General features: G+C 40.9%; 3 protein-coding genes across 4 annotated transcripts in view; 1 reads left to right on the forward strand and 2 right to left on the reverse strand.

Moving 5' to 3' along the window:
* The window catches only part of tmem182a (transmembrane protein 182a), a 5,938-nt gene extending 2,440 nt beyond the window's left edge, over positions 1-3,498 (reverse strand). Inside the window, exons 1-2 of the mRNA XM_005733921.2 lie at positions 3,056-3,498; positions 1,194-1,320 (exon numbers count right to left, since the gene is read on the reverse strand). Coding sequence (XP_005733978.1) covers positions 1,194-1,320; positions 3,056-3,214 — 286 coding nt within the window. The 5' untranslated portion in view covers positions 3,215-3,498. The remainder of the gene's footprint in view (positions 1-1,193; positions 1,321-3,055) is intronic.
* A 1,872-nt stretch (positions 3,499-5,370) lies between these two features.
* On the forward strand, positions 5,371-12,004 carry mfsd9 (major facilitator superfamily domain containing 9). 2 transcript variants are annotated; one of them, XM_005733922.1, is made up of 6 exons: positions 5,371-5,516; positions 6,623-6,710; positions 8,080-8,123; positions 9,007-9,136; positions 10,362-10,571; positions 10,657-12,004. In XM_005733922.1, the coding sequence occupies exons 1-6, from the start codon at positions 5,430-5,432 to the stop codon at positions 11,529-11,531; spliced, it is 1,434 nt and encodes a 477-aa protein (XP_005733979.1). In that variant the 5' UTR covers positions 5,371-5,429; the 3' UTR covers positions 11,532-12,004. The 2 variants fall into 2 exon arrangements, with proteins under 2 accessions (XP_005733979.1, XP_005733980.1); XM_005733923.1 differs by having other exon boundaries at positions 5,434-5,516; positions 10,393-10,571.
* A 1,629-nt stretch (positions 12,005-13,633) lies between these two features.
* slc9a2 (solute carrier family 9 member 2) lies at positions 13,634-24,391 on the reverse strand. Its single transcript, XM_013911009.1, has 13 exons — positions 24,130-24,391; positions 23,833-24,047; positions 23,500-23,748; positions 21,930-22,180; positions 21,606-21,823; positions 20,965-21,164; positions 18,637-18,726; positions 18,489-18,559; positions 17,634-17,801; positions 17,429-17,534; positions 15,657-15,773; positions 15,334-15,421; positions 13,634-14,052 (listed from the first exon to the last, which is right to left on the reverse strand). The coding sequence occupies exons 1-13, from the start codon at positions 24,389-24,391 to the stop codon at positions 13,634-13,636; spliced, it is 2,454 nt and encodes an 817-aa protein (XP_013766463.1).
* Between the last annotated feature and the right edge of the window lie 309 nt (positions 24,392-24,700).

Here is a 24,700-nt window from a genome sequence, read left to right on the forward strand (position 1 = left end):
CTCTTTGCTCCCAACACATGAAATTCCACAGATCGTCACGAGGCCCTTTTCTTTCTGGAGGCTATTCCTGACAATGGCTCACCATTCAAAGTCGCCATTAGAAAAAAAAAGATGACACAAAATCACCTGACAAAACAACCGAATAACATCACATGGCATGGCCTTAAAACAGTCACATGAAAGGGCTTCTACGGCTATGCTGTCATACAATATTAACAGCCATAGCAGCAGCATGTTAAAAACTGCGTCGTAGAGCTGTCATGTGATGGTGGCAGCAGAACATCTGAGGGGAGCAATTTACTGCACTTAAACAAGCATCAGTTTCAGAAGAAAAATGCAAGAATATCTTTCTTGTTTGTGTGTCCTCATTTTTTTCACTCTGCTGTCATGATCCGTGGAACTGCTCATGCTTTTTCTGTATCCTAGTCTAATTTCTAACGTTCAGATTCTTGTGTTTTGAACACTTGTGTTGGTTTCATTCGAGCCAATATCTTGGGTTATTATTCTTTTAATTCTTATTTAGTCATGTGAATTGTTACCATTTTGGGAGGGGGGGGGGGTCCCCATTTACAGTGTGTGTTTTCCCCCAGTGTATTCTCTGTTTTACCTCAAGCTTTTGGTTTTTCTTTTTTGTGCTCACATTGTCTTTACATTTTGCCTTTTACCTGCAAAGGATTGTCTCAGCAGGACTAATTAAAGCCCAGGGTTCTGTTTGGTGTCATGGATGTGACAGGCTCACTAGCCCTATTCATAATTTTAAAATAACAATAGAAATACAATTGAAATCTCCTCTCTCGTATTTCTAGTCATTTTTATGCACAACTACCCAGTTCACATTCACAAGGTCAGACTTTTTTGGGGGTCAAAATAATTCTAAATATGAAAAACAAAAACACCATAAACAAAGGCATTAAATTACTGGACATTTCTGTCTATGAATTCATTTTTGGGAGTGAAGAAAGTGGAAGAGCGGCCGAAATTTATTAAGCAAGAAGTTTTCAGATCAAATCTCTGTGTACCGAAGAGGAAAAACGCACCACAAAAAAGTGTGTGGATGTCACTGTAACCCTAAACCCCTAAACTGGTCACAGGGAAACTGTTGGATGTTGAAAGGTTTTACAAATAGTGCATATAGCACATTAGACATGAACTTTAATCAAATTCAAAATAAAGCAATATAAAGTCTTACTTACTGAACCAGAGTCTCTTCAGCAGGTCGTCATCCTCCATGTCGCCTTTAAAGGAACACCTCCAGAAAAAACCCTCGTGGTATAGAGTGACATCACTACTGCCCTTGCCCTCCAGCACCACATCTCCAGGCTGAAATGGAGAAGAACAATAAAGTGGGGAGTGGATGACTGAGGCTCAGCAGGTAGAGTGGGAGGTCTGCCAGTGAGAAGGTCGGTGGTTTGATCCCCAGCTCCTCCGGCCTGCATATTAAAGTATTCTTGGGCAAGATACCAAACCCTGAATCGCTCCATGGAGTTTAGGCATAGAATAAAGAAGTGCTTGATGAATATGTGTGTGACTGGGTAATAAAATATGCTTTGAGTGCTCAATAAGAGTGGAAAAGCTATCATCCATTTTACCATTTGGGTTTTACAAATATGGGACAGATATGTATGCACGCCATTTTGTTAGCTGATGGATTAAAGTATATAAGAGATGTGTCAAAATTATGTGAGGCAGGTGCTCAGACTGCTGCCAAAGTGTTACAGAATGGTTAATATATTTAGGGTCAAGGATCAAGGGTCAAGCCCAGCAAGCGCACTTAGCTGGGCTTCTAGGGTCTGGGGTCTTTACTGTACAATATGAAGCTGCTTAAGGTGACTGTTATTGTGATTTGGGGTTATATAAATAAAACTGAATTGGTGCCAAATGTGTGTAGAGGCCAACAGACCAAGCTCTTCACTGATGCTCACTGAATGGCTCTCAGGGAAATGAAAGTGGAGCTGGGAAGAATCTTGAGGCTTCAGGCTTCATGACATCAGCCATGTCCAGCCAGGCTTTAAAATTAGCCTTACAAAACATTTGAAACATTTTATTTTTCTGCAATTTTTAAAGGAAAGCAGAAGGTTCTCACTCAAAGCTTTAAGTTTCCACAGGCAGGTGATGATAAATCAGAGGTGTCAAAATACAATTATAGGCATCAGACGCTATCACAAGCACACTGACACAAACTGTCACACAAAATAAGGTGTGTGATACCTCACAAACAAGTCTAACGAGTGAGAAACACTCACTGCACTCTACCCCCTGGACCAGCTCACCGCCAGAGTGGATACGGATATAACCACGAACCACCTCCTCAACATGGATGACATCAAGCTGGATATGCCATGAATGAGTGAGATAATGACTCACTGATCCAACTCACCAGGCTCTAAAGCAAGGACATAGGGATGTCATGCAGAGTGAGTGTGTGGCCAAATGATTGCAAAAATAAGGAAAGTGATCCAGGCTGAAAGGTTGGAGTTGCCAGAAGGCCAAATAGCTGACATACAGGGCAGCTATATCTGTATATATAAACATGTTGGTTTTATTGTGTTGCCATCATGTCTTGATTCCAGCAACAGTGCCAACCCTGAAAACTTAAGTATGCTGTTAGTCGGTGATATTTAATACACTAACTGAGACTGCTGGTATTTGTATTTCAATCATAGGGGGCCAAATGTTACACTCGGTGACTCAATCACTACATAGCTGCACACACGCCACATTAAACAGTGTCTTATTACACAAGTAGGTCCTACGGGGATGCCTTTCCACCCTGCAATCCTACTACTGAAAGACTGATTGAAACAACTGATCAAATTTGAATTTAAAGATCCACCATTAACCTGTATAGACTGGAAATACACAGTTCACCTTTAAGAGGTTAAATATGGTGCAAAACAACAATCTGCTGGATTTATTTCTTGTCTTAAAGGAAGAACAACTCTTTTCTCTTTGGTTCCACAGACTTCACATGTAAACAGTAAAAGCTATGAACACATACCTGATCTTCGGCTTAAAATAAACTATACCGGACTCTCTTCTAAGGTCAAAAACTCACCTTTATGGTCACGCCACCTGGGCCAGCAGATCCATTAGGCCTTAACTGGCAGCTCTCTGAAGCCAGCAGCCAGTAATCGGTTCCAAAAGAGAGAAGGATGAACACAGCTGCCAACGCCCCAAAGAGCCCTGCGAAGAACAACGCCACTCTAAGCTTCATGGTCCAGGACTGATCAGCCACTTAGTTACAGGATGCCCACACTCAGTCTGACTTTCCCCTCCAACTAGTGCATGTGACAAGCTGAGTCAGATCCAGTCACTCCTCTTGTTATGTGTTATATCCAGCGAGTGAGATAAGTTCAGCTAGGTTTTGTTGGGCTGCTGGACCTTAACACCACTCCCGTCTCTCTGTCTGTGTTATGGGGCGACAAAGTTGTCCATGTGACACCTTTAGATCCTCCACTGGGGTCTGAACCCCCCTACCCCTGTGCTATTTTTGGTTTCTGGCTCTAAGCGGCTGCTTCACTCTACTATGGAGCAGAGTGTGTGCAGCATTTGGAGAGTATGAAGGGAAAGAATTAACACCAAAATAACCGGTGGCAATTGGACACCCAGTCTCTGCACAGGAATGTCAGGGCAGGGTGAGACCGAAAGGACAGAAGAGGAGTAAAGTCTCCCCCAACACTCACACACACATAAACACACACAACAGTGGCTAACGCCAACAGAGTGTTACAAATTACTGTAAATGAAGCCTTTCATGCAACTTCTTTGCTGATTTTCAGTTGATTCATACAAGTATAATCTATATAAAAATGACTTTTACCAACCAGACCTCATGCAATAAGACACAATAGGAAGTTAAAAATTACTTTATACAAATTGAAGCGATCACACAAAGGAGGTCACACAAACTCTTTAAAGCAACTATTTTTTTCATCGTTTTAGACATTTTGATACAGATCTCATTTTGTCTATTACACTGGAATCATAAAAAATATATGCAGCCTTTAATAATGTAAAAGTAAATAACACGGTTACTTCTTTTAACTGTGCTAAAATTTAAGTTAAAATGTATCTTCCACTGATGTTTTCGGAAATATAATTTTGTTGTATTCATGCTCAGTGTGAGTTGAGAGGAAGTGCCGGTTTAGCATCTGGGGGGAATATTTAGCAGTAAAACTATAAGGGGACTCTGTCTAATTTACACACTGATGTGATCCAGGCCACACTCACTCAAAGGTTCGGTATGTGTGTTAGCATCAAAAAGATCAAAAGTTCAAATCAGAGTTTTATCAGATATTATTATTTCTTGTCTGAAACCTAAATATATAGATATATATGTACTGGTTTTGGTTTGGGGGTGTTTTTTGACGTTTTGGAAGCCTCTGAGCACAATTTCCAGTCTATGTTTGCACAATGTACTAGAAAAGTTTGTAGGTTATGTAACCATGTACATGTATATAGATTTATCTGTACATGGATCTATAGGGATTTTTTTGGTGGCACTCTAATAATAAGGTAATAAGGTGGGAACAAAGTTGTTATATGGAAATATAGCAACTAACAATGCTTAATTACCAAAGTAATATCCAAGCACACTTACAAATATTACAGGAAACTTGAATAAGTTATAGTCAAGTTTCAATCATCATTGAATTTAATGACTACATATAGTGAATTGCATACTTTACCAGCTAGCTTCTTCATTCTGGCCAGACGTTGTCTAATAGGTCAATAGGTCTCTCGTTCACATTTTTTTAAACGTTAAATTAAATTCTGCTGAAGTGTCTGTTGTAATGCTTTGGAAACCCCAGCAGGTGGCGTACAAGTAAACCTCCCTCTCTGATAACGTCTAAACATCTTTCAACAAAACTCTACGACACTGTTAATACTATCTATCCGATACGAGACGCAGTGTTGCTGTGAGTTAAGTAACAACATTAGGTGGGTTAGACTACAATCTACAGTGCTGAAAATATCTGCAGTTTTTTAGAAGCTATAACAAATATACAAAATAACAAATGCAAAACAAATTAAAATAATTTAAGATGAAGGCTAAACCTTTTTTCTAAACAGGTATAAATAAAAACGCTTTATGATTTTCCACAAATTATTGGGGAAAATGACGGGGAAAGCTCATATTTTGTGACGTCAGTGGGTTATACCATCTATAGGTGTTTCAGACCAGCCAACACGTCGGTTCAGCAACTCTTAAATGAACCCAGACTTAAAAAGTCAAGTTTATCGTAGGCCGAAAACTCGATAGTCTTATTTACAGACAACCAGCTTTCACATCGGACACGTTTTCTCACACAGATAAAACCCGGAAGCTTGCGATCACCCCGTCCTTATGAGACCACCGCTTCTGTTTGGATAGTTAGAGCGGATGAGCGCTTCCGCCTTGGCTGTAGCCGTGCTGTCAAAGCGGGAGGATGATCAACCAGAAATGTAGCACTTTATTACTGAAAGACAGAAGACGGAGGAGGATTATAAAATGTATCTATGTGGTGGGCTTCATGGTGAGTGCCTCACTGAGAGATGACCCCACTCAGTTCGGTGTTTTTTTTAGGTGTGCTGTTTCCTAGTCATGCTTTCGTAACTCAGGTATGATGATGTAAAACATGCTGGGGCTTTTTAATCCCTTCCTTTTCATATTTAAAACTCTGTATAATGCCTACTTGTTGTTTTTTGTTATTTTAGCAAAAAAATAGAATACATTAAGACATTTATTATTTATACAAATAATAAAGGGGAAAAGTTCAAGGAAGTTGCAAGCTAAAATGAGTTTTCCAACATGCAAATAATAAACCTGAGCTCTTTAACCTGAATCAAACTCTCACAATAGCCCTTATTACGCGTCATATTTGTCCCGTACTGAAAAATTAACTTCTGCACCACGTTTATAATTTTTGAAGCCCAAAGAAAGGAAACTCTAGAGCTTCTGCACTTAGTTGCTTTGACTGGATGTGAATGTATTAAGCACAGTGTCGGTCCAAAGTCTGTTTATAGAGCATTAGACTCAGCACGACTGTGGTGCTCTTGGAAATCCTTGCTGGAGACAGCTGTCATGTATCTACAAGACCTTTTATAATAACCATTGTAATGCTTGGCTACTAAAAGAAATTAAGATGAAGGTATTTCCTAATGTTTTTGGCGTTACCTCTTCAAAGCATCGCTGTCAGTACTGTAATGCAAAGTTGATCTACAAGTCTAGATCATTCTAAAGCTGTTATTTTAAGAGCTCGCCTGTAGTTGTGCCTTAGAGAAATAACTTTGTCATACCTAGCTAAACAAGCATCCAATTAGAGATGACTAGAGGGATCCAGTCAGCTCAGATTTATTTGGCACTGTGCAGCACTGGCACAGTAAAGCTACTGAAGGTTAAGTAATTTCTGTAATGGACTGGGTCAGGAACACTGCATGAGCTGCTGTGTGACTTCAATCAAGATTTTGGCTCGGAGAGCTGCTCTGATCTCAGCGGTGCAGGAAAAACAGGATGAGCAACAACTCTACGTGGCTGCTGAATCTGGCCACAGACTCTCCCTGCTGTATGCTGGACACCATGTTTGATTTGCATGTTCCCGTCAGCCTCATTCCACCTTTGTTCCTCCATATTTCTTTACAGGACTTGTTTGGGGTGAGCATGATCATCCCACTGCTGAGCCATCACGTGAAGGCTCTTGGAGCAAGTCCCACTGTGGCCGGTATTGTAGGTATGTTGTTTCCGCAATACATAACATACATTTGTTTAAATTATGCAGCTGGTGTACTGCAAGCACCAACCTTACAGTGACACAAAAGTGAATAAATCTACAGCAGACTGGAAGGCTGTGGAGACTACAAGTGACAAAACAATCAAACAAACACTCTCAATAATATATTGTTTAATCCTCACTTCTGCACACTGTATGCACAATATAATATGGGAATGTCCCAGTGCCATGTTCTGTGATTATTTTTATTGTTATACATCAATTGAATAATAGTTTTTTAGCAGTATGTCAGGACCTTGTGTTGTTGAAAGATGAGCCGAATAATAATAGGTGCACTTTTCTACTACCCTTCAGAAGTGCCTTAATTCTTCGTGACACAGATTCAACAGCAGCTGAAAACATTCCTCAGAGATTTTGGTCTGTCTTGGCACAATACACCAAAATCTGCACATCTGTGCTGTGAATGTCCTGTTCCACCACAAAGGTGCTCTATTGGATTCAGATCTGGTGACTGTGGAGGTCATTTGAGAGCACTGAACTCATTGCTATGTTTAAGAAACCAGTTTTAGATGATTTGAACTTCATGACGTGGTGTGTTATCCACCACCACCTGAACTGTTGTCCAATTTTGAGGAACCTGTGCAAAATGTTACCCTGGTTTTCTATTCTTAGCTGACAGCAGTGGTACCGCTTCAAGTTCGCTTAAAGTCTTATACTTTCAGAAATGCTCTTCAGCATAACTTGGTTATAACAAGTGGTTATTTAGTATCAGGTTGAACCAGTCTGGCTATTCTCCTCTGACAGACAGACAGGGTGTAAAGACATTTTCACCCAAAGAACTTCCGCTCACTGGATATTTTCTTTTTCGGCCCATCCTCTGTAAACCCTCAAGACAGTTGCCACATTCTAAGTCACTTAAATCACCTTTTCTGGTGCTCAGTTTGAACTTCAGCAGGTCATCTTGACCATGTCTACATGCCTTTGAGTTGCTGCCATGAGTTTGGCTGATTACATATTTGCTAGTAAGTAGACATACCTAATAAAGTTGCCAGTGCAGTAGTGTATATACAGAGTGATTTACTGTAAAGACCTACCCTGACTCTGGGCCTTCCTCTGCACAGCTGTGATGTCGCTGTGCCATTTATGCTGCAGATATCACTGGATTCAGAGTCGCTATGCTGGGGAAAACTCTGACACAATATTTCTAAATTTCCCCATGTGTCACTGTCTGCTTATGTTTTTTAAAAAAGAAGTTATGTCTAGTATCTGCAAAAAGTGGCATTAGAATCACTGGATCTCAGCGCGTGCGATGTCTGCTCTGTGTTTTTTTATATTTAAAATGTAAACTTGAGCAAATCTTCTGTTGCAGGATCTACATATGGGATCTTGCAGCTTTTCTCGAGCACTATAGTTGTAAGTACTAACTCTGCAACCATTTTGGTCGAGACATTCTTTGTCATCCCTGGAATTTCATGAAAACAATAAACACTGTCTGTTTTAGGTCACACAATGCACCCAGTCTCCATCCCTTCATACACACAAGACACTCCTACTTAGCCCCAGTTGTACAGATTTATATACACACAGAAATAGATTTTTACCCTTTGTCTCCACTGCTAATTGAATACTGGGGGAGAGACTTTGTTTTATCTGTGCAGTCCTTTGGGTGCCATGATGAAAAATCAAATCAGAACCACATTCAAATGCCACACAATAAGCGTCGTATCTGAAGTTGGACACGCAGCTTTCCTGCCCATCCAAAGGTCTTGAAATTGGTTTAAATTCTCAGGGGTCATGGGACAAATTAAACAGATAAGGAGTCATCTGTTAGTTCCTGTATTCAGACCGGCTGATTCCTGATAAATGTAGGGATATGTGAACAGCTGGGTCTCTATGATAATCCCACCCATCTCAACTGGCCCTAATTGTGTTATTTCATCAGATGCTTGTATGCGTGTGTGAGAGAGGGCGAGAATCTAATAAAGACTTGTGTGACAGCCTCGATGGAGGAAATGCAGCGTTTTAGGATATTTCTCGAGTCAGCTGATCTTTCAGACTAACATTCAGAGATCAGAAACAGAATTTAATTTGGTATATTTTTGTCTGCTTTCTGTTTGTTTCGGTTTTTCAGTATTTGTCATGAATCTTCGAGCAATTTAGCATCAACTCCCTCTTTTCAGATGTTTGGCAGGGCTGTGGAAATATCCGTCATCTCACCGCTGAAAATGAGTTCGGGAATTATAAACGTTTACATTTTTTCTGTGGTTGTGTTTCATTTCCTCTGTGCGATTGGCAGGGCAGCTGGAGCGACGTGGTGGGTCGGAGGTACTCTCTGCTGACCTGCCTGCAGCTCAGCGCTCTAGGCTACGGCCTGCTGGGGATGTCCACCAGCATCGCTTTGTTTGTACTTGCACGGATACCTGTGGGTAAGTCGGAAACCTCAAAGGGGCGCATCACTGGTGTTTATCAGCTAAGTCACATATCCATCCCTTAGAAAAGGATTTATCTCATACCTTTTTTCCCTCAATGAATAAAAACTGCATTTCACATTTACTGGGGTTATTTTTGTCTAATATTAAACTGTGTTTGATAGGGGTGGGGGAAAAATCGATACTGTGTAGTATCGTGATATTTTGTTTGCTAATACGTATCGATACAGGGACAGCAGAAATCGATATTTTGTTACAAAAAAGGTTTTTGTGCTCTGACTTCAGAGCATGTTGATCCTTTTTCTGAGCGAGAATCCTGACATTCCTTCACTGTCCAAATGTGTTTAACTTTTTTTGGCAGCAATAAACATGACAGTTTACTTATTTTAATTTAAGACATGTTTTATTTTAATTAAGTTTAAAACTTTTTTATTTAATGTAAAATTATATTTTGTTTTATTTTACTTTCAAATTCTTCAGTTTTCATAAATTGCATAGTTCAGAATAGCTATAATTGTACCAGATGGTTGCATTCAGTTAAGTTGGACTAGACAGTAATACAAACCGTTCAGTTTGTCAACAATAAAACTGACTGAAATAAGAGAAAGACTGAGTGTGAGACTTTGATATTAGATAAAATGAATATTGATAAAGTTTACCTTTATGTACAGAATCTGAATATCGCAAAATATTTTTAAAAATTGCAATAATATCGTATCGTGCGTTAAGTGTTGTGATAATATCGTATCGTGGGATATATGGTGATTCCCACCTCTAGTGTTTGATGATCTGAAACATGTAAGTGTGACAAATATGCAGGAGGCAGGAAGGGGTGAAGTACTTTTTCACAGCTCTACATAACATGCCTGAGGTTTTGTTTTGCTTTTTTCTTCATATAATCTCCAGTGTCCTGCATTGAAGGATATTTATCAGCATCCTTCCACTGACCAAGCTTTAAAGCTTCATGTTATGAACTCAAACCTACCTTATACTCAGAAATATAAATGCTTAGCAGCTTTTTTTGTTTGCTTAGTTTCATTAGAAAACGGCAGGGCTCTCTGCACCTTGGTTTCAGCACATTTTATCACGTCCACTTACCTATATTAGATATAATCCGATTAATAAATTAATCTTAGATTAAGTATTAACAGTTGTGTGGCTTGAGAGCCTTTTAAGTAGACTGTTATTCTGCTGCCTCTTCTCAGTGTGTCTTCTGTTTCAGGGTTGTTCAAGCACTCACTCTCCATCTGCAGAGCTCTGCTGTCTGACCTGGTGTCTGCTTCAGAGCGCCCTCTAGTGATGGGACATTTCAATGCCGCCTCCAGCGTGGGCTTCATCCTGGGCCCTGTGGTGGGTGGCTACCTAACTGAGCATGAAGGAGGCTTTTATACATCCTCTTTTACTTGTGCAGCCATCTTCATTATTAATGCTGGTGAGTTGGAAAATGAGATTAATAAACTGAGTTCATGAAGGTAAAAATTAAAATGTATGTCAATACAGCGTGTCTGTCATTGCAGGCCTCGTATGGATGATACCACAGAGTGAGACTCTGGCTGACCGTAATGACACTGTCTGCAGAAACGACACGAGTGCAGGGTATCACGAAAACCACTTTAGTAAATCTGTACAGAATGGTTCTCATACAAATAGCCACCACCCATTGCTGACAGCAGAGACGCAGCAAGAGTCTACATCTCCTGGAAAGCATCAAGGTGGTTTCAGGTGGAGGGATGTGTCTTTTCTTCAGCCAGTCTGGAAACAGCTGTCCTCAGTAGGCTCCAGGATCCACATAGTGGCCTCATCTGACATGTGGGACCTCTTCCTTGTGCGTCTTCTGATGGCCATAGCTATCATGCTCTACTACAGTAACTTTTCTCTGGCCATGGAGGAGCGCTTTTCACTCAAACCAAAAATGACCGGTTACCTGATCAGCTACAGCAGCACTCTAGGGGCCCTGGCTGGGTTCCTGGTGGGGCCAGTCACGCAGCTGTATAAGAACAACATGCCCGCTTTACTGCTCCATTCGACGGTGCTCACCTGTACGCTTATTTTCCTCTATGCTGCTGCGCCGAATGTTTGGCAAGTGCTGCTCACCTCCACCTTCTTTGCCATTTCTACCACTATCGGACGGACATGTATCACAGATTTGGAGCTGCAGAGGGGCGGGGTCCAGGCCAGCGGGACTCTGATTGGAGCCGGGCAGTCAGTTACAGCTGTGGGTCGAATCCTGGCTCCTCTCCTGTCTGGTTTGGCGCAAGAGTTCAGCCCTTGCGGCCCCCCAAGTCTAGGAGTGGTGCTGGCCCTCGCAGCTGTGGCTTTACTACTCATCAGAATTCCCAAATGGGACGCGAGGGAGATGACAAAAACAGCCAAACTCAGAAACTCTAAATGAATTTTGAAATCACAAAGAAGTGCTCTTAATTGCAGGAGACCAGCTGGGACAATGAACAGCAGACTCCTCGAGGGAACGGTGAAGCCAACTCGAACGTGTTATTCTTAAACAGGATAGCCCTTCTGTTGGTGCGATGACATCACAGGGTGGAAATATTGTGACGTTTCAATCACACCAGCACTGAAGTCTTCGTCTCGGGGACAGGTGAATCAAAAGTCACGTGCACTGTAGGAATGAAGACACTGCTGCAAAATGCTGACGTTTGACAGCAACCTTTGGGCACAAACTACTGGATTATGACTGTATTTTTATGACTTTGTTTTTAATGAAGTTTTGTAACCACTGCAATTTAGCTGGAGTTGATGAAAGCAGGTCTGCACTACATGCCCGAAGAGGAGGGTGATTTAATTGAAATAATACTTAATTCATTAAATAAAAATTAAAAAGATGACTGTCAAAGGCAGGCTATTACATTTTTGGTATGAGTTTGATTTTTACACATTTTACCTCAATGGGTTTTTTTGTTTTTTATTCTAATGCAAAGTATCCGAAATGGTCGTTATAGCAGTATCTGATCTAATGTTCCTCTTTGACTGATCATAAAGAATAGAGATTTGTTAATTTACCTAATTAGAGGCTTAAATGCATATTTGTTATTCACTGTTTTTAAGTTTTATAACATATTATTTTCAACACCTGTTTACTTGCATCACCAGAGCCAGAGAGGTGTAATATGAAGTGAGATGAAACACATAACTCAATGTCGCTGTGCATGCATTCATGATGCAGAAAATGTCAACCTTTTTATACTTGGTTTTAATCTATTTAGCCTCTTTTACTCTCTCACGCACACAGAACAAGGTTACCTGTTCAAGCAATAAACTGAAAAGTTTCACAGTTCTAACGTGCAGCCATCACTTTAGAAATGAGAGTGCACTCGATATTAAAAGAATTAACTTGAATTAAAATGTGTACTCTACCACTCTCTGCACTAAATAAGCAGATTTTCTGCAGCATTCATTTCCTGTCTTGTCTTTCACTTTTACATGTTGGTATTGTTTATAGATTGTTCATCACTAGTCAGTCATCATCTGATGTCGTTTCTGGTTGGAGTAGGTGGCGCTCACAGGGATCCTGTTGTGCGGGATGAGTGTCATGTGACATGTGAAACGCCCCTTTTTATGTAACTGCACACGGAGCCTGAAGCAGAAAGTCCGACTTGGCAGACAAAGTTAATAACCGCCATCATAGGTTTTGTCAAGCCAGCTAACTCAGAGAAAGCCTGGCTGTGTTGAACGTCCTTCATAGTGCACCTCTCTGGAACAATCGGAAACGCTCTCTTATACATTTATCTCATTTATCTCTAGGCTCCATGAAGGACCTGCCACACTAAGGCCCAAAAAACTGTTACAGCAAATAAACAGTTTGTACTTTTGTGTCTGTCTCCTGAATTGTATTTTTAACCATATTAAAAACATTCACTTTTAATATCTGACATCATTTTATTCAGTGTCACAAACCTTAAAACTTATAAGAACTTTCAACAAAGAAAATTTATTACAGAATAAAGGAAAGCAGCTGGGCCAGAGGGACTATCATTGTCAGGCATTCAAAAAGTACTTTGTACTGCGCAGCAACAGCTTGTTTGACTAAAAAACATTTATATACACACAAAATGTACATCTTCAGTCATGTAACTATCACACAAGACAGACAATAAAATACAAAAAACATTCTATTTACACAAAGGGCAAATGTATAATAACAGTTTAATTAACCTCACCTTCCACATTTAAAAACTCCCACATGAAGAAAAAAAAGACATTTAAAATTATTTTCTAAGACTAGTTAAAATAAGTACATGTGTAAAAAGTCTCACAGTTTATTTACAGTACAGTTGCTACAGTTCACTGTGCTTCTGAGGAGTGTGACACTGAAGCGTTAGTCCATTTTGGCTCATTTTGAAGACCGTTTTACCTCTAATGAGTAATGAAGACACCTTCAATGTTATTCTAAATGTCTTTAAAGTTATTTGAGCTTACAGTCATAAGCAGAAACTTCCAGCTGCTTGATTAGGTGGAGACAGTCCAGCTGCACCACTTTTATTTCTTCTTGGGGTTCCACTGAGGCCGCCTGAGCAGAGGGTTTCGAGCCGTGGTCTCTCTGGGCTCAGCCACCCAGCCTGGCGCTGGAGACGAAGGCTGACGCTGCCCCACCTGCTCTGCGCCGTCTTCTTCGTGAACATTTCTTAAATCGTCCACCGAACTGTTGTTATCATCAAATGAGGAATTTAAGCGGCGAGGACGAGGCACGCGGGAATCACTGTAGGAGGAGTTTGTCCTGAACACACCCTCCCCCGTACTGCTGCTCTCTTCATTCAGAACATCAGTAGATGGCACTTCTTCCAGAGTGCCCAGCCTGTGCAGAGGTATCATGGCTTTGGAGGAGGAGGAGCGTGCGGGCTTGCCAAACCGGGAGCGTTGAGATGGGTAGGCAACTTCTGATAGGGTCTCATGATCATCTGGGATGAGATTGAAAACAAAAAATAAAATGGTAAAGTACACTCATACTAACACGCTCACTATGACAACATGGTTATGTTTAACTACTATAGCTCCAGCCTTGCTGCTTGAATTGAACCCTAACATAAGGAAAAAGGCTTCAGTGCTTTTCAATCGTTTCCTTTAGCAAAGGATCCACTGAACCTACCTTTATGAAAGGAAGGTGAAATGATGCCATCCTACAAATTCTAGCAATACACAAACCAGCCACTCAAGAAACCAACAAAGTGGTACAAATCATTCAAATGAGCATTACAAGTGCTTTGTTCTAGCTGCCATTGGTCGAATGGACAAATTATAGCTTTGTTACTGTGTGGGTTACACAATGCTTATTATTAGTTGTTGTTTCCAGTATTTTGTACTATGCTTATTTGTTGTCTGTTGTGTTTGCACTGAGAGTGTACATGGTAGGATGGATGGCTTGCTGCAGAACAAATCTAACCACAAGAACAAACTAACCTGAACCTGTTTTCAATTTCATGCCATAACCTGCTGGTAAAAACTGGACATTTTGAAGAACAGCTTCTTGAAGCTGCTGTTGAACCACGAACGTTACGCTTCTGTGATAAAAAAATCTAGTTGTCAAGCTGCTGTCTTGAATGTAGATTGATATCTACAAGCTCTCCCTTTTGGTTCATTCTTATATGTGCACATCGCTCTGTTTTGGGGAGGGGGTTTCTGTTTTTTCAGGAGACACATACTGTGACATTAATGAGACTGACAAAGTCTTATTAATAGTTTTGGGGGTGGTTTTCTGATACCAGGGAGATAATTTACTAGCATGGACCACGTCCTCATTTATATTTGACTCCCTTTCTAGTAGATAATGGCAGATAGCATAAGCAAGAATCGAGGCAGCGGTTTTGGGGAGGTCTCGGAGGGGGACTGGCGGCAGCTTCCAGGCCAGACAGATCTCTGTGTACTAATGAGAGGGAGATGAACTGAAAAAGGAAGAGTGAGACAAGAAAATGAAAACAGCTTGTAGTGCAGGGGTTTCATATACAGACAAAATTGTAAAGGGAGTCCAGCTCCTAAGATTCAGATGAATTATCGACAAAGCACTTCATTTGTTCTGTGCACACTGCTGAGAAAAGACAATTCATTTCAGTTCTGATGAATTAAGGCTCGAATCAGGTTGAAAAATTCCAAACGTTGTAAGAAAGTGACGTTTTCATCATTTATTCTCATTTATATGAAGGGTAAGGTTGTGTTAAGGGATTTCAAAGATAATCTCAGTTTACCTGTGTAGTGCCACCTCGCAGCATCAAATCTTGACTCCAGACTCTTTCCATCAGGAAGCGAGAAATACTTGTGTGTCCTGGGCACGTTCTAAGAATAACAATGGGGAAAAAACTTGATGAAAAGTGGTGAGAACATTTAATCTAGTGTTTGAATTTCATGTGTGAGATAATCAGCTCAAAAAGAACATTTTTAATGTGACTGTTATTTGCCCAAAGTACTTCTAATTAAGACCCCGGGGATGTACCGAAAATCCCAACCCACGCTCCCAACAAAATAAATAATTAATTAAAATAATACAAATAAATTGGGCAAGGTAGCTTACCGATGACTGACAACTACGAGGTCGGAGGCTTCGTCGAATGGTGGCATGGCGCCTGATCAGTATCTCTCTGGTCTGGCTGTCATTGGGCAGAGCATGTTTTCCTCTGTATGCCACCGTCTAAGTCCAAATACATAAATTAATTATCTAATTACAAATAACAGAAGGTCAGAGAACCACACACGGAAAACACACAGTGAAGACATAGACTTAAAAACTCCATAAACAAAATCCATGACCACTGTCAATGCCAGGGACTTGGGACAACAGAGGTTCCCACGAATGGACGGTTCAGACGCTCTTAGTGGGGACTGCATTGTTTAAAGCTCAGGTTACGCCACCAAAACTGGAAACACCTGTTTGAGGCAGGGGTAGGTGTCTGTATGTGGACTGCTACATTAACCTGTTCCATGCAGTAAACCCACCCCTGGTTCTGACCTGCAGCCATTAGTTAAACCAAAAACAAACACAGCTGCCTTTAAAACCCTCCAAAGGTCACCACTGTGTTTTATAAAGAGGTCGCATGACAATATTATGGGCCTGTATGATGTCACCAGAGGCCAACACGGTTTACAGTTAGCATTTTTATATGTGAAAAAAAGACTTGAAACAAGGAGCTATTGATAAAGCTATGTGATAAACTGTGAAACCACAGAAGAAACTCCATCAAAGCATCAAAGAGTCTGTTAAAAGGGCGATGTCATGCCACTAATGGAAAAGTACTGCTGGCCACTGCCTGTGGCTATGCAAAACAGCACCGAGTTTCACTTGGTGGGATCGTCGGTATGAGAAACAGAACAACATCGAGGGGTGCTTTTCTCGTTTGTGTCAAATTAACGGACATTTTTCAAACTTCATGTTTTTCAAGTAAAATGCAAAGAGGTGCAGCTGCACGTGGCTTTATTTTAGTCATCTTTATCGGGGATTTTAATCGTTTTTAAGCAGTTGAGCACGTGCAAAGCTGATGCTGAACTACGTTACCATGTATGCAAAACAAACAAAGGTTCGAGTTTCACACTTCTGAGATGTGCCGTCATCTGGCAAAAGTTGACAATGACAACGCTTAAAACGCAAATGGCAAACTTATACATTAAATTACATTTTCTACAAATAACCATTGATATTAAAAAAAAAAAAACCCCGCTAACATCAAACTATGGTGTGATAGTTTTTGTGTATTATTCATGTCAGTGTAGCTGGAAATTGCTCCATCGTTACTGAAGAGATCCGTCACCAACTTCAGACTAAAGAAACGTTGATGTAAAAATGAATGACATGTACAGATCTTAACATTTCAAACTGCAAAAAGTATATCAGCAAAATGTAATAATTCAGATTAAGTAATTAAATGAATCAAAGATACAAAAATTGCTTTATTGTAAAAAGGAAGCTTTTTATACATTATATATTATATTAACCTGTCTGGAATTTAAACAGCTTCTTCTGTTCTTCACCTCCTTCTGCTCAGCACTCAAACATGTCAAATATGACAGGTGCTTCCAACTAGTTTGCTGTTTTAATGAGTTTATTGTTTAACTATAGGTATAGTTTTTTTATTGTATAGGCCTTTAGTGTCATTTCAATAAAATGTTGCAAAGATTAAGCACAACATTTGCTCCAAAGTGAAAAGAAAGTGGAAGAACTACCACAAGCATAAATCAACTATTTAAGTGCAGTATTTGATTAAATTCGCAGCTACTTTCTGACACAGTGACAGACAAACTAAACAGAAACCAAAAAAAGAGCATACAGCAAAGATCCTTTCTTCATCTTACCCGCTCCCTGATCTTGTACATGTTCTTGGACAGGATGTCGTGGATGTTCCTCAGGTCAGCAGCCAGGAACTTTTTCTGGAGTTTAGAAGAGCTTTTCTTTTCCTCGCTTGATTTTAGAAAATAATAAGCAATCATTAGTAGCTCTACATTTGGTCTTGACAGGTAGAAGGAAGAGTGATGTGATGAGTGCAAAAGTCATACGTACGAGAGGGAGACGATGGAAGGAGCAGCGCTGATGTCTCCGGACGCCGTGTCCAGGATTTCCATGGCATTCTGCAGCTCTAGCTTTTTATAGAGCGCCACAATACTGGACTCTGCTCTGCTGTCTCGGATGAGGATCTTACGCAGGATTCTGTTGTTAAACTTCATAAACCTGACATTGAGAGAAAGAAGAATTTCACGGACGGTTTTTATATAGTTTTTGGTGTTTTCATGCAAGTTGTGGACAACAAGAAAAATAAGGCATTACCGGCTTTATTATTTAAAACATTCAGCTTTGAAATTTGCATATCAGTCAAACTGTCAAAACCGCTAAATTTGTGTAGGCATGTAATGTAAAGAATCTTTTGTGAATTATGAGGTATGTTTTATCTGTATATGTGCTGCTACTGGACTTTCTCAGCATCCCATCAACACATTTGTGTTACTGTATTTTCAGCCAGTTGCAGATAATTATGCCTAATTATGTATTCTCAGTTTGACATCAGCATCCTGCTGAACTGCCTGAAAGACTGTAGATAAAGTATTAATATGAATAACCTTCAGAAAGCCCTTTTTTGCTGATCAGTTGCTAAGTATGCATGAAAGCATTAGTCAATAGTAAAAACAAGTTGACATATAGAATTTTTGCAAATCAGATGGACTCAAACTTTCGCATACAGTGTTTGTGGCATAAAAGAACAGTGGTAACAAGAAGCAGGAATGAGGAGGGTTTGTGAGGGTTTGTTTTATTGTTGTTACTGTGAATCATACAGTATTATTCACTACTCATTAGATCTGATGAGCAATATCTGCTAATTTACTGACAAAAGATTAAACCGCGACGCCAAAAAAATCTTACTTGTCCTTCCAGTAGAAGCGGCTCCACTGCCCACAGAGATCCTCTATGCCTGCCATTGTATGCTCCATGAGCTGCGAGCAAAGCGCGATCTGTCAGCACCGTGCGCAGAAATGTACTGTCCGATACAAGCATGCAGTCTGTGACTTACCCTGCAGTGAATCTCTACATTAATGGTTTCAAGGTTGCGGTTTGTTCTTCGGACGTTGATGAACTCAATCAGAGGTCGGATACTGATGCCCTGTGGGGAAGAGGGAAAAAAGAAAAACACAAATTACTTCAAACACTAGAGTTGTAGATACAGTTGTGGTCAGAAGTTCATATACTCATCATAGACATGAATGTTATGGTAATTTGGGGATTTTAATAATTTCTTTTTCCAGGGTTACCCATACATGGATACACACCCTTTGAAAAACAAGAAATTAGTTATTAACTACAACTTGTAGTTGTAGCTACAGCTACAAGTTAGAAACGTCTCTCATTTCTAAAAAGCAGCAGATTAAAGTTAAGTCAAGTTATTCACATGTGTCACAGCTTCGACGAGGTCTGGGAGAAGACCCAAACTGTCATCCTCAGATGAGATGAAATTAATTAGGATGTTCAGGAACAACCACTGAGGCTCAAGCCTGCCATGAAATGAAAATGGCTGTAAAAAAATGGCTGCTTCACTCTCTACAGTGAAGGAAGTTTTGCGTTGAGACACAATGAGAGGGTGCTGACCGATTAAAAAAAAGCCCCTACTCCAAAATCAACACCTTCAAGTTTGACTGATAGTTAAAAATCCCTCCAGAAGGCCAAATGGCTCCTGGACAAGTGTTTGGCCACAGTGACAAGAGGCATGTTTGGACAAGTAAAGCACTGGCTTCCAAACATAGGAACACTGTACTAGCTGTCAAGCATGGTGGTGGTAGCATCATGCTCTGGGGCTGTTTCACTGCCAGTGGTTCCGGTTCACTGCACAAAGTGGCTGGACTAAGAAAGGAGGACTACCTCCAAATTCTTCAACCTCAGCTCAAATCAACAGATGGTTGAAACTTGGACACAACTGGGTTTCATAACAGGAAAATGATGCCAGACATGTCTATGAAGGTTCTCAGTCATCCAGGTCATCGTAGTCAAAGGAGCTTGCAAAGAAAAGCGTCTGGACTTCTTTAAGTTACTTGAAGACGTTTCACCTCTCAATTTCACCTCTGAAAGAAGCCATCTATGTCCACTGTGAGCGACCATCTTTGAACAGAGGCGGTGGTTTACGACACCAACTCTCTGCCATCTATAATCCAGTTTTGAGATCCCTTCCCAGACGCCTTAACGCCCACTCACTTCCTGGGCCATCTGATCTCAGGAATTCGCATGATAAGGTGGGGCCAGGTTTCACAATGAACTCACCCGAAACCCTGGCTGATTGGGACCCACACCCAGTTTCACACCTTGGCTCAGGTGATTAGAGGATCATCAGGGGTCCTTTTGTCCCTCTGTGGGGGGTTTCTCCCACTAGGTTTATATCTGGGACTCTCCACCATTTGACCTTAGAACTGAAGAAGCTTCTCGGATGAGAGGTGAAACGTCTTCAAGCAACTTAAAGAAGTCCAGACGCTTTTCTTTGCAAGCTCCTTTGACGCCAAACAGACATCAAAACCGGTTTTGGATGGATCGATAACGGGCTTTCCGGAATAGTCTCCTCAAAGCTCAGACCTCAACCCTATTGATAGTTTGTGGACTACACTTAAAAGCCGGGTCTGTGCAACAATTTAAATGATCTCTACCAGCTCTGCCAAGAAGAGCGATCAAATATCCAGCTAGAATTGTTGATGGCTACCAAAAGTGGTCGACGTACAACTTTGTAATGGGCATTTAAATATTAGTGAAGGTGTATGTACTTGTGCAGCCAATCCTTTTTATTGTTTATTTGTTTAAGTCAATAAAGATATATGCTGTACAATCATTCCACCCTGGAAAAAGAAGAGTTCAAAGAAATCAATAAATGCCCAAAATTATAATGGCATTCATGCTCATAATGACTGTGTGTAAACTTTTGATTACAAGTATAAGAGACACAGTTTAGAACCAAAGTAATTTCCCCTCATTTTAGCAGCCATGAGGTTGAACTTTGTAAAATGTCTTTTTTGGAAGGTAAAAGTTCAGATGCATACATGCATTTTATATATCATACAATAAATGTTCTGTATTTCTTCTCTAAGGATAACAGTGTATATGATTAGAAAAGAAAAGCTTGAGTTTATCAGTGTATATAATACATATAATTTTGAATCGGGTCTCAGTTTGTTTGTTTTTTAACTGGACAAAAATAAATGATACCAAACAGCTCACCAAGATTCTGTCTCACTCCTAAATGTGATTTTAAAGGAAAAATCATTTTCTATCTCATTCCACTGCGGGGACAAAAGAAATAACACCTTCATTCAAGTTATTCAGAGCATACAGACTTAAAAATATACCTACACAGATGTTCCCTTACCTGAAGAAAGACGGTGAAGAGGATAACTGCAATGGTGGCAGTGACAAAGAGCTGCTTGCGGCCAATGGTATCAGGAAGCGTGAAGGCAAGTGCGAAAGAAACTGCACCTCGCAGACCTCCATATGCGAGACCAAACTGATCTTTCATGTTGAATGGGATGGTGCGGAAAGGGTTAATGATCTGAGTCAACACCAAGATACCTGAGAGGGAGAGGCAAGAAAATATCAGAGGTTTCATTATCAACAAGTTTAAAGCTGCTCTGCGTATTATATTATGTTGCCAAAAACTGTTTGTAGAGATAAATCAGCAGAGAAGTCTGGACATTTCCTTTCAGATTTAACAAGCGTTTTGACAACATTAAGCTCTCGGTTTTTGACCAAAGTTTTGGTGGTTGTTGGTGGAAACCAAAACAGACTGAGAAGACATACTGGGCTCAATATTGGTTGGCTAGATTCAACATTAAAAGATTACCTGTCAGTTTTACATTCACAGCTTATTTTCTTAGCAGCACTTTCTGTCTTCCTTGCATTTCTTTGCACATGTAGCAGCAGTAGCTCTCAGCCTTTGCTCCACTAGATAACTGCAGTCAAACAAATACCTGAGCTTTAACACGACACAGATAACGCCGGTCATTTCCTTACCCAGACCTCTCCATACAAAAGCAAACAGCAGCGTGAAGAGGATGTAGCCCCAGTTCCACTCATGGTCAGTTGTGATGGTGACGACCCCTAAGAAGAAGAAGATGAGCGTCTCCGAGATAGAGGCGAGCATCTTAATCACGTGTCTGATGGTCGTGCAGGAACGCTGCGAGACGTTTTCCTCGACGTAGTACTTCATGGTGAGGGCACAGGTTATAATGCTGCAGAAGCACATGGGCACAGAGGGTTTGTGGGGAGTATTTGGGTAAACTTTGTGTTATTCTTCTTTCTTTCTTTAATTCTGTAAATGTTATAAAACCTACTCACGCCATGATGGATGAGATGGCAAACAGCTCTGCCACCAGATAGGCCAGGTAGCTGTACATGAATACGAAGAGTGGCTCGATTTCTCGGACCTTGGAGGTGAATCTTGTGGTGAAGGCTGCCACAAAGCCAAACAGGATGCCAAATGCCATCCCACCGAGCCCCACAATGAAGAACCTCGCCACTCCAATGAACACATCCACCGGCTCCACCACCGGCATTTCCGCAACAAAGCTGAACATGTTGTACAACACCTAAAAAATTAATAAATAAATATGCACACTTTCTTTCTTTTTTGCACCTATGCACCATATCCCACATATGCTAGTCAGAGGTCAGGTGTGGTGTCAGGCGCTGTGGCCTCTAATGACGCCTTTCCAGATAAGAGTGATTTACTGGAAATATTTACTCTGCATTGTTTGCAACTTGATAATCAGATTTTCACCAAACATACTGACTGAGTCATGGAAAAGGTGCATTAGGTAAAGTAACCAGCTTTGTTCCTCCTTAATCTACCATTCCTGCCTGGGCAGTATGAAGCTTTTGCTACATGAAAACACATGACTAACATCGACTCGCATGAACCCGATGGCGTATTTAGCCACACCATTTCACTGCATTTCGCAAAACTGAGTACTTTAAACTTTAAATGCATGACGTGTACCAAAACTGGATAAAAAGGGATCATCGTGTGCAGATAATTAACGACTTAAATGCAAGATGAAGTGGAAAAAGTTCTGCTAGACCATCAGATCCAGTTCAAGACACAGACAATAACGATTCTTTGCACATAGAAAAGCCACCACTAACAAAGAGGCTCACATGTAGGCCTGTCTGTAAAAGATTAGTTCTGAGATTAACAAGGTCAGACTATTGTTCTGTTTGGGAGAAAACATTAACAGCAAATGAAGTTTTGTTTGCTTCTTATGGCTGTGGGAGTCTTTCCTCTGAGTTTATTAAATCCCTGAGTTTGTGGACAAACTACATGTGGACAAACCCACACAAACAAATGTAACTGCAACCAGAAACTGGTTTGACAGCATCTGAGCAAACGGACTGAATTGTGCTTTATAGACACATTTGTTTAATGTGTATAACATTCCCTTAGTTCAGTTTTTCCTCCCTGAGTAATTTCTGTTTAGAAATCTTCCCAGCACACAGACGGTTCTCTCCCACACATTCTGTCCTCATACATGCAACCCGGAGAAGAGAAGGGAAAACACAAATATGACCAGTATTTCATGAAACCTGAGCTTATTGTAATAGTCATGAAATTAAATGCCTAACCATGTCTGTAAATGGTGGGTGGTGGTTGAAATGGTCTCCACAGGAAACTACATGTATGAGACTGTGACATAGAGAGAAATAGCAAAAAATATTCTTAAATCAGTGTAAAATGCTAAATATATACTCTTTGTGGAGCACATGCAGAAGAGTAAACTGCACTGCCATGCTGGGTACCTGGCTGTGTATTTGTCACTGGAACAAAACAATTGACACACAAGAACAGTTTGCAATTGCCCCTTGCTCACAGTCAAGTGTTTTAATAACAAATAGCAGTCCGCTCACTCACCACAGTGACAGCATCATTGAAGAGGCACTCTCCGAACACTACGATGTAGAGCTGCTCGTTCACAGACACGTCCTCAAACACGTTGAGCACAGCCACGGGGTCCACGGCCGAGATGATGGCAGAGAAAAGCAGGTTCTCCTGGAGGTTGATGTCTTGCACGCCAAAGGCCGGAATCTGGCATATGGCGAACAGAGAGATGCCGATGCCAATGCTGTTCCACAGCGTCCCCACCACGGCGAACCAGAACACCTGCATGAAAACAGCAACAAAACTGTCAAAGTTGAGCAGGAAGCTGACCCGAGTTAGAGAAACGGTGCCTGATTTGAAACGAACCGTGCCAATGTTCTCAAAGAAAGGCCTGGTGGGCATGAAGTAGCCTGACTCCAGGACAATTAGGGGCAGCATGTAGAGGAAGAAGACATTACTGGTGAGCACAGCGGGGGGCTCCTCGTGAACAGAGTGCATGATAGCGCCCACTATCAGGCCGATGCTGATGAGAAGGCACGACTCAGGCACCCAGATGGTGATCTTGTGGTACACATGAAAACCTGAAAAGAGGAGGAAAAAAGGTCACAGTGAGCAGCAAGATGAGAAACCACACCTGTTGGCACATATGGGACTGTTACTCACCAATTTTTGCAAAAGAAGCCAGCAGCACCCAAAGAGTAATTTCAAAGGGAATCTGGATTCTTGGATAATTCATTGTAAACACGGGTAAATTATTTTTCTGGTCCTCTGCATAAGTCTGGACTCCATCATTAGGCTTAACCGATGGCAAAATCGTGGCTGCAATTGGTTTAGAAGGTATTTCGCCTCTGGAGCCATGCAGAAGAATTAAAATCATGCAAATAAACAGCAGAGTCCCAGCTTGTCTGATAAAAACTAAATTCATAGTGCAAAAATTAAGTAATAGTCTCACAGTAATACAAACTGGCGTGAATATCAGCGCTGTTAAGATTTAATAACTCTAACCAACTTCACAAAAGTTGGCCCCGGATGATCGAGTCTTCTTCACAGTGCCGGACTACGACACACCTGCGATCTACCTGAGTCCACGAGTTTCGATACTCATTGGGTGAGACCACGAGCCCTGCTCTGATTGGGCGTCACCTGAGGTAGATAAAAAAGGTGGGACGAGGCGTTTCTGTGCCATTCAGGGGCCAGTGGCGAGTTTCGGTGACAGAAGTTTCAGCTTTCACGT

This window comes from Pundamilia nyererei, unplaced genomic scaffold (genome assembly GCF_000239375.1).
Source record: "Pundamilia nyererei isolate P.nyererei 1_Seehausen unplaced genomic scaffold, PunNye1.0 scaffold00055, whole genome shotgun sequence".
NCBI lineage: Eukaryota > Metazoa > Chordata > Actinopteri > Cichliformes > Cichlidae > Pundamilia > Pundamilia nyererei.